This window comes from Rhea americana, unplaced genomic scaffold (genome assembly GCF_003343005.1).
Source record: "Rhea americana isolate MKP2758 unplaced genomic scaffold, rheAme1 scaffold_58, whole genome shotgun sequence".
In the NCBI taxonomy this organism is placed as follows: domain Eukaryota; kingdom Metazoa; phylum Chordata; class Aves; order Rheiformes; family Rheidae; genus Rhea; species Rhea americana.
In genome coordinates, this window is record NW_028186734.1 from 4,095,642 (window position 1) to 4,105,917 (window position 10,276).

Sequence of the window (10,276 nt, forward strand, 5' to 3'; positions counted from 1 at the left end):
GAATGACAAGTAAGGAAGTGTTCTGCTCTTACTGATCATTTACAACAACAGTARTGGTATGCACAACTAATGATTTTTAAACAAGTTTCTAAAGATGTAGCACTACTAAATCAAAAGTAAATTTCTTGAGAAACCATAGACCTTACAAAAGATAGTACTTACTATGATCAGCTGCTTATCACCATCTTTCCCTGCTTCTTTTAACTTTTGAATATGCTCCTCAGATGGTAGGAAGTTACTGCACTTTGATGCTAATGAAGAACTTGACAAAGGAACCCTTGAAATACAAATACATTTCATGTTAGAAAAGGACTGTTCAGACTTATCTTAAGATACTTAAAGTCTTTGTGATTAACTTAAGTAAACTTCAAGGAGATGCAAATCCAAGTTAGTTACCCAAAACATGGTCCTACGTATTTTAATTTGTAATTAAACTGGAAAAATTGGTGAATAAGAGAATTAACCAAAAAAAAAAGAGTATGCAACTAGCTTAATTACAAGGAAAAAAAAAGAAAAAAAGAAAAAAAAATTTTAAACCAAGTGAGGTAGATTAGCTGCTTCAATTAACTCAGGCACCTAACTGAGGCATTTTCAGAGCATGACTGACAGTGCCTAATCCTACCTTTCCCACACAAAGTTTAGGTTTCTAGTTTCAGGTATCACACATCAGACTGCTAAAGCAGACCATGTGAATATTCTCATAAATATAATTGGACAAAGGAAAACAAATGCCATAAAATCTTTCAAGCTCAGCTCAAATATATTATCTGAAGATTATAAAATGTATATTTTCATTTCTTAAGTTACAATTCAGTACTTCAATGTGTTGTTGTGAACCAGAAAAACAGATACACCAGATCAAACCAAAGGTCTGCCAAGACAGTGGCCACAAGCAAGCTGCCGGGAAAGAGAATAGAAAAACATGTAGTAGTGTGTCCCAAAATACTCTCTGACCACTTAATAATTTGCAATTCTAGGACTTCCTGATCCAGAGGTGGACTTGGACTTAACAGCCCACAATGGATTTATTTTTGAGAAAAGAGAATTCAAATAAAATAACAATAATAAAATCACACCATGTTTTGCATGCAATAAAACTGTACACTACAATCTTTCAGCAAGAACACTCATGGTCTGAAAAGAGACAAAGATAGGTAAGAGTTCTGACAACTTAAAAAGTTTCTGTTCTCACTTTACTTAAGGACCACAAAGGAAGAAAATGGCTGCTGCAAAACTGGTCACCCACAATCACATTTGGTTAACACTATCCTTTGGCCTCATCTGCACTCATGGTCTCTAAAGTAACATCTGATTATTGCTGAGAGTGAAAAAGGAAAGAGGGAATGAGAAGAGAACCTAAGGAACAGATGGATGGATAGCACCGAAATCTCTATCAGTTAAAGTCTTCCCTTACCTTAACTGACTGGAAAGTACTATATACATCAACAGAAGAGCTATTCTATGAATTGCTACTATATTCAGAAGGAAAAATTACATTAAGAATTGAAGCTTAGGGATAAAACTGGTAGAGACCACTAAAACAAAATACACAAATAAAATACTCTTATTTCAAGTAGACAATTGCATATTTTCGGGTTATAAGCAAACCAAACACATCAGAGCAAGTATCCAGTTGTAATAGCTGCCATAATACATGTAGCATGGTTAAWTCAGTAACTTTTACCAGATATTTTTAGAACAGCTTTTTTTTTTTGTGCTAAATTAGAGATTTTTCTCTTATCGCATACCTCCAAAAAGTGAATTAAGTAACTACTTTAAAGGTTTGTTCTTTTCTATTGCTACCTTTTCTTACAAGAGCTACATTATACATATGCATGTTATACTCTGTTATGGCAAGAGTGCCACAGACAGAACAATGGTTTAATTCTTGGATAAATTATGGCAGCACGTATGAAGCGGGGTAAGAAAGCTCTCAGAAGACAAAAATATATCCAAATAATAGTAAGGTAATATGGGTTTGATCAGCCAGTAAGTGTAATACATTTGAATATATGCCATAAAGTTCTCTGAAGTTAAGAATAAAATATGTAAAGTCAAAAAGTTAATGTAGTAACTATTGAAAATCTAAAAATACTAATTTAAATAGGTTTACATCTACCTTACTCCCCATTCTCTGTGAACTTTCATAACAGTGGAGTTTTTCAATATGTACAAAAGGTCTGGTTATTCATCTGAGGCCAGATTACCAATCCTGAAGTACTGAAAATGAACTGCAAAATCTTTTTTTTCTTGTCTTCATTGTGACTGTAAAAAACAGTAACAATATACTAACACCGTGCCAACTATACTGCTGTTTGAGATTCCAGGTATGAAGAAACTGTCTTTAGTATGACATTAGCTAAAACCAGACACTACATCAGAATTAGTCCAGAACTACAACAGTCAACATGATCAAGAATAAAATGTCAACTTGATCTGTCAGTAGTAAAAACGTTTATTTTGTATATGGTGGCTGACTTTCTAAGAGCACTGAACTCTGGTTTTACAGCAATCACAGAACAATCACAAATTAAGTCTTCTCTTCCCTTATCTAAAAAAATGTTCGTACCTACAAGACTACTATGTTTTACAGAAGCCTTCAAGAAACAGGTGAAATAATTCATTAGGTGAAAATCAGTTTGTAATCCTTTCCAAACTTTCTCGTTACCATCTGATTCGGGGAAGAAACAATTAGAAATATTTTCCCAACTTTGCTAAATTTTACCTTTTAAAATGAATGTGCAGTTACAAACAATTTTCTTAAAATAAAAACATCCCTTAATAACTGGTAAAATGAAAACCTCCTCATAAAAGACAAGTCACTTGAAACTAGAAGTTGAGATCAGAAGAAAAGAGAACAGTCAGTCTTATAACAAAAACTCGTAACTCTATGAAAGGTTAGTGTGATTTCATAATACATGAAATATCATACCTGTTCTCAGTCTCAGAAGTTTGATTTGTAAGCAAACTCTGTGTCAACTGCTTGGGAGCCAAATCTACGATCAATCAAATGTTATGATTTCATTATACAGCTTTTAGTTGCAAAGGAAGCATGAACTACATGAAGAGTATTTTGCAAAAATATATTCAAGATGATGATGTTATTTGCTCATAGACAACAGAGGCAACTTTGATGCAGTATTCAGATGTTTCTCCATCCATACTTAAAAAACATATGCCATTTTCTATAACATTTCCACTGCTGTCTTGCAGAGCAGTTTGCCAGCAACTAAACAGGGCAGTAGTGAAACTAAACAGTAGTTTAAATTTGTTCATACTGATATCCATAGAAATACCTCCCCATRTGTAACATTAAAATCATAAATAGATAGTATCCGTTCTAATTGAGGTACGCTCTGCAATGCATTAGAAAGAGACTCCATCACGGAAAGACGAAAGAAAAAACATTTTTTACATTCTCTAACAGTACTGTTAGAGTACTTTGTCCCTTTACAAAATATTTCTACTTTTACTGCTATTGTAGAGATTTTTTTAGAGCTGACTATCTTCAAGATCTGATTTTCCAAAATAATTGAGAAAGAATGAGAACCAAATGGATGAAATTATCAACAGGGAAGTCAACAAAAAGATGTGTTCTAATTATGATGTGATCTAATTATAGTATTTCTTAGTTAAACACAGACTTAAATCTTTACTTAACCCAAAATATTCACATCACATTGATCACAAGGTTTGACAAACGAAACAAACAAACAGCATTCACTGACTGATGAATGAAGAATACATAATAAAACCAGGGGAGTGATTACTCAATCCATAATTTGGTCAAGCCAACCAGAAGTATTCAAAAGAAAGATAGAGATAGCTATTCCAAGAAAATGGTAATCAAAGGCAATCTCTAACAGAAAACAGGATGCAAGAGAAGAACCAAACTGAAAAATGATTAAGTTTATTATTTTACCACAAGGAAAAGTGAAGTTCTTTTTTTTTGTTCCACTTTTACTCAGATGTAACCATGAAGCATTAAACTTTTCATGTGAGAAGTTTAGGGAGAAAAAAAAAAGAAATGGAATACAAAAGATTCTAAGCAAAAGATATAAGCACCAAAAGGAGAGCTGGAAAGAAAAACAATTCTCTCTCACTCTCACTAATCATCCCAGAAATAAAGGCATATTCTCTGCCACTAAAGTGGCTAAGAGGGGTGGTGGTGACACACACAAAAAAATATGAAAATTCCAGTGAACAAACTTAATCGCTGAAGTTTAGTTCCACACCCACTGTACCTTATTCTGTAAGAGAAAAAACAAAGAAAATCCCTGAACCCCACACATCTTTGAAAGGCAGGCTTATTCTTTTAATATTACTGATCAGAAAAGGAGGAAAAATTATTAATAAACTATTACCTTGATGTTCACTTTCTTCAGATTCTTTTTTTAGTTGTTTCAGGGGTTTAGGAGCTGTAAGATACTTTACTGGAGAGCTTTCTGGACTTGATTCCAAATGCAAGCTAAAGTTCTAAGTAAAACAGGAAACATTAGATTTAAATAATAATAAAAAACCCCAAATGTCTCTGATCTGTTATCTAAAACACTCAGTTAATTTAGTATTAAAATTCTGAATACAGCATCAATTTTCCAACTCCTACATCATTTTAAGCAAAGAAAATGTTACTGATTAGCTAGCCTATATTGATATTTCTGATATTAATTTAGAAAAAAAACAGATTTTTTCATTTTATATGTAAAGTTGTACAAGAACTTTCTAAAGAGCTCCTTTGCCCTTAAGATCCTAAATTTTAATTGAAGCTTATTCAGGTAGAGAACACTTTTCCCTCTCATTTCTTTTAATATCATTTTTCAGAACAGAATACCTATGCAAGCTTAAAGTCTCATCAAAAAGTGTTATCTAAAGGTGTGAACCTGTACAACCTTCAACTCTAGCAGGAAATTTTAACCATCAAACTTTAATTAACTACTGAACTTTGGAATTAGTAGTATCTTTGGAATAGAAAATGGCATTAGTTAATAGAATTGGAATAGATTAATTTTCCAGCTTACTGTCAACCCTATTAAGGGGTCCTGTAATGAAGAACTGAAGTTACTATAAGATAAAGTCATTGTTAAAACAAATCACTTAAGCATAGCACACTCAGCAAACAGAACAGATTTTGAACATCCTCCCACCATACACCATAATTAAAATGACTTACCTCATCTGGTGTTGGCTCAGAAAAATGTTTTGTCAAATTACGCAACAAACCATTTTCCACACCTCTCTTTGCAGGTTCTTTTATTTCTAATGTCTCTTCTTTAGGTCTAATTCTTTCAGATGAAGTGTCTGATTTCTCCTGCACACAAGTTGTGCTTTTATTCTCAGACAGTCTTACTGACAACTTGCCTTCTGCACTGGAAAGTTGTGCTTCTGTAACTTTAGGGCAATCTTTTAACAAAGGAAGCTTGGGGACATTTGCAGAATTTAAGTTACTTTGCTTCATGTTATTAGCTTTCATTAATTTAATTTTGGTCCATTTAGAGTTTTTGTTTGAGGAGCTACTTCTACCATTCAGAGTACATTTGACAGGCATTCCTTTTTTGCTAGGGAAAAAACGTTTGCATTGAGTAGTCTGACTAGGTTCTTTCTGAGTAGGCATTTCATTTTGTTGCAGCTGTAGTTCTCYATGATTTTCTTCTGTTTTTCTGTACTCAGCATTAGGGGAATCCTTTTTCACCTCTACTGTATCTGATTCAATCTCACCTGCAATTTCTTCACAAAGTTCAAGAATGCTTACCCTTYTGAATTTCACATCATTCTCTGGTTGATCACCCAGATCTGTTTCACTTACAGATTGCTGTGAAACCATTTTTGTTTTTATATCGTTTTTTATATTCTGATGCATTTGTTGTTTATTTACTGTCTTAGCGTTTGGCTTAAGAGAACCCATTTCCATTTTCTTCGCATTGCTAGAAATTGGAGATACAAGATCTATTTGTTCTTTCTCAGCTTCCTCAAGACTGTGATCAAGAAACAACGGTGTCCCTTGAAGGTTATGTTGAAAGCTGCTGGAAGCATCATTTTTATTGTCTGCTTTACATCTTTTCTCTTTCAGAGAGCTGGTCACTTCTACCTTTATTTCTTTATCTTCACTCTTACTGCTTGGCTTTATTTTCATGTTTTTCTGTTCTGTTTTCTCTTTAGCAGGTTTAAGCACTTTTGCTCCAATACTGTGARCATGTCTTTTTGCCTGGCTGCTTTGTTTAACTTCCAAAACTTTTTCTTCTTTAACTTCTCTGTTACGCAGGGATCTTACTGGCACATGTGTTAACTGCTGCAGTCTCTGTGATCTCCTCATTACCGGCTCATTTGGCACAATTATGCATTTTGATTTTGGAATTTCTTGCACTGATTTCTTCTGGCATACCTCCTTATTTTTGGTAGATTTGGGCTGCTGTTGGATCTTCTTGTCAGCTGTTGTTTTATTATTTGAGTTGAATCCTGATGATCTCGTAGTCATGCGTGTTCCTAATTCAGGTTCACTTGCATTGTCACTGAAAGATCCAAACAATTATTTTTCAACTCTCAGAAATTAGTCATAATCAGAAACTAGTCATAATTAGAAATTAGTCATAAAAGTCTTCTCATTCTGACTAACCTCTGCCCCTAAACGTCTACCAGATTTACACCTTCAATGTTCATAGAAGAACTATTTTCTCTCAAATCAGTCTAAGGAGACTTCACTTCCACCTCAGTGCTCTGAAATCTAGTGCTTAATGGTTTTCTTTACATATTGGAAGATTGAATTGTGAGTCTCAGATGAATGCTTTTTAATATCTCAAGCAGTTTTTAATTTTTGAGACTTCCTGTTTTCAATTTAAATATTGGCTTGTATAGTATTAGATTTACTTTGCCCTTCATAAACTGTTTTGTAGATGCCTTTTTGGAATCCAAGACATTAACATGGTTCTGGAGAAAGATCACGTACAAGATACCATACTTAATGATTTTAAGGCTGATCTTCTCACTGACACTATTTAACTGTATCTTTAACTYACATGCACTCTGCTTAGATTGTTTCTGCACTGATTTAGTCTAGGATGATAATCTAGAACTTTTTATTTTTTTGGCACTAACCTGTTTGATTTGACTGAGGTTTTGAGTACCATTTTCTCCTGCACTGCGCACTGATTTGACTTTGATTTATTTGAGACATTTTTTGTATCTGACACCTCTTTCTCCTTCTTTGCTGATGATGGCTTGCTGTTCTTATCCAGCTTTGGACGTTTAGCAGAAGGCTCCACTAACGTAGACTTCCTTTTCTGAGCTGCCATTTCTGTAAAACACAATAATTTATCCAGCTTTTATGGTCTTTGTCAGCTGTTGTTACAGCATCAGTCACTATAACTGAAAATCAGCCCATTTTATAAAATAAGGTAATTGATATTCACTTTTCCTTTACAGTCAGACCCTGCCAACTATGATCAGAAAATAAATCACCAAAGCACTCTTAAAATCAAACTACATTTATTTTACTTACAGGTTTTTACAAGAGGCAATCGATGTTTAGGCCAAAGTAACTTATCAAGGTGTGCCAAAAGCATTCCTTATGAATATGTTTATGAACGGGACGTTTCATGCCACCTATAAAGAATATAAAATATTCACAGAATATTTAGATGCAGTAAACTCTGCTTTATAACCTTCCTTCTCAGCCTCTGCATTTAGCATTCCCACCCTCTTCCAACCCTTCAATGCTCATCTTTATAGTTTTGATAATTAATTAAAAAAAGAATCTACAAATTTTATTTCCACATCCAATTATTTTTGCCATTTTGCTATCTTAAGCCTCTTTTACCTGTCAAGAAGCAATAAGACATASTATCATTTCAAAGGAAGTTTCTATGCCTTTTACAATTTTCCAGAAAAGAGTATGCAGACAGTGGGCCAGTTATCAATCCTGTGTCTCAYAGAAACAGTAAATAAATTCACTGGATTCTACTAAGTTTTGTGTCTGTTACTACGGAGCTTCATGGACATCAGCAGCTGCCTATAACTGCTGCTTTTAATACCACTTAAACTACAAATCAGAGATGGAAAGCCTGGAAAGTAGCATTTTTGAAACATAAGAGGTAAGTAGAGAAGATGATGTCTTGAAGAAAACTGAAAAAATGTTAATTATGCAGATATTAATCTGCACAAGAGTCCTAAAATCAGCAGAGATTCTCAGTCGGAAGTCTCACGCATTCTGTTGATCATACCTTTCACATCTACCCAGGGCTTCTGGTACTTTTAAATTTTCTTATTCAAAGATGCTGTTTTTGTATTACAATGTAAGTAATAACATTACAACTTTACTGAACAGTGATCTTTTAAAAAATAATTTTATTGGAAGACTCAGTGCTCAGAATTTCTGTATCACCTTTTTAGGTTAAGAGTTGTACGTTAATTTATTCCACAGATAGCCTGACAAAGAAGAATTTCTGTAACTAAAATACATTAATTCTCAATCGTAACTCATTCGATGTTAAACTTCACAGATTTTAAGGTCAAACAGGAACTTTAAATTACCTGGTATGACCAGCTGCATAACATAGGCCAGATATTTCCATTCTGTTAAATCTACATAGAGCCTACTAGCCGTGACAAACGTGCATGTWTTTCTCCAACAATATGGAAGATAGCTGCATTAAACTTCTATATTTTCCACTTGGATAATGAATAATTATTAAAGAGATATGTGCAGTTTTTTCCATTGTTTTGGGCTTAAATTTGTCCTTAGACATATTTTTATCGTTTATCCAACCTTTTATGAAGACACTTCTAATCATGCAAATCAGATTAGGCTCAAATTCTGGATAGCAATGCTGCCTTCTTCCCTGGAAAAAGGCTGCACAAGGAGGGTGTCAGGTCTGGGATGGAGCTAAGTAACTCAGACAAAGAAGAAATCTTCAACAGCACTTTTTGTAGTTAATGAAAAATTCTACACCTCTCCATAAGGGGCAGATAACAAGAAATGGCAGGACCTTACTTCTAATGTGTCACAAGCTCCATGACATTTAGTAAAGCCATACATTTCCACTAGTGAAAGATTATAAAAAATTATAAATCACAGCCACAGTACAGCCACCTTAAGTTTTCCATTCACTTTGAAAGTAACAGCCACAGTCACCGAATAAATCTACAGCCTGTTATGTTTTCTCTGTTCACAGCATACCACTGACACTCATCATTTGAAAACTAAATAACATATACTGTATACAACCAGATCTTGTTTTTTTCCCAGCCATACACAGACGTCACTATCGCTCTTATCACTGTGATAAGGTATATTCAAGAAAGACTTTCAAGAACAAATCTGAGAAGATAAACCTTTACTTGCCAGTATTGCTTCCTGGACACTGACAAATACACTGACAAACAGAACTASCTCCTTAACTGTTATTTCTATCCTACTTCTACTTTTCATAGCAGAACAAGGATTTTGCTAGATGTTCCAGAAGGGGCAGCTTCTGTCCTGAAGAAGTCCACTCTAATAAAAGCCAGATTATAGAAAGAAGGAAAGACACAGAAGAAATGGGAGAACAAACTACACATTAATCAAAGGTTTTGGCACAAGAACTAGAGGGAAAAATAGAACCACACCACTCCCAAAGCCTCAAATTCTCAAAGCAGGGATGAGCCCCAAGTCTCTGATGAGACTGAGGGCCCAACTGCTTGACAGAGCCTTGGGGTCTCACACACAAACCTCCTGGCCGACTGCCACTGAAGACTCGCACACCTCCCATGCTTTCACTCCCAGGAGAGAGCCCACGACGAAACTCAAGAGGAAGGAAGAATAGGGAAGGCCTGCATGCACGGCCCAGTGTCATCCGCTTTAGCGCCCCACCGTGACAACCCTTCTAGAGSAAGGCCTGGCAGGGAGTCCCTAAACCCGGCCAGGCTTCCCTCAGGCCAAGGCGAGCGCCACGGAGGGGCCAAAGCGGCGGCTGCGGAGAAGATGAAACCACGCAGTGCAGGGCGACCTTCCCCCCCCCCCAGCTCCCACTCGTGAGGGCTCAGGAAGAGGCTTATCGCGCCTACACTCCCACAGCCAGCGTAGGGACGGCGGCGGCCGCAGCAGGCAGGCCCGAGCCCGGGCCCTGCCCGGCGGAGGCAGGCCCGAGGAGGAGACGCCGGCCTCTCGGCGCCGAGGCGGGGGAGAAGGCACTCTGCGCGCGAGCAGCCGTTACCGGTCACGGAGCGACGCGGCGAGGAGCTGACGGGAGCCATTGGCAAACAGGGCGGCGGGGGAGGGGGGGGAGGGAGAGAGGGAGCGCGCTCT

The 10,276-nt window shown here is 36.2% G+C and overlaps 1 protein-coding gene across 5 annotated transcripts in view; it reads right to left on the reverse strand.

Annotated features, from left to right (window-relative positions):
- Positions 1 to 10,202, reverse strand: part of ESCO1 (establishment of sister chromatid cohesion N-acetyltransferase 1) — a 34,641-nt gene extending 24,439 nt beyond the window's left edge. For 3 of the 5 annotated variants that reach the window (XR_014897605.1, XM_085319251.1, XM_085319254.1), the window contains exons 1-7: positions 10,185 to 10,202; positions 7,493 to 7,596; positions 7,090 to 7,288; positions 5,171 to 6,506; positions 4,365 to 4,476; positions 2,933 to 2,996; positions 163 to 277 (exon numbers count right to left, since the gene is read on the reverse strand). Coding sequence is in view for 4 of the 5 variants with exons in the window: in XM_085319251.1 (XP_085175377.1) it covers positions 163 to 277; positions 2,933 to 2,996; positions 4,365 to 4,476; positions 5,171 to 6,506; positions 7,090 to 7,286 (1,824 nt within the window). In the remaining variant the exon portion in view is untranslated. Of the gene's footprint in view, positions 1 to 162; positions 278 to 2,932; positions 2,997 to 4,364; positions 4,477 to 5,170; positions 6,507 to 7,089; positions 7,289 to 7,492; positions 7,597 to 8,523; positions 8,545 to 9,700; positions 9,721 to 10,184 lie in introns of those variants that run through there. The other 2 variants (XM_085319253.1, XM_085319252.1) reach the window with 2 other exon arrangements.
- Between the last annotated feature and the right edge of the window lie 74 nt (positions 10,203 to 10,276).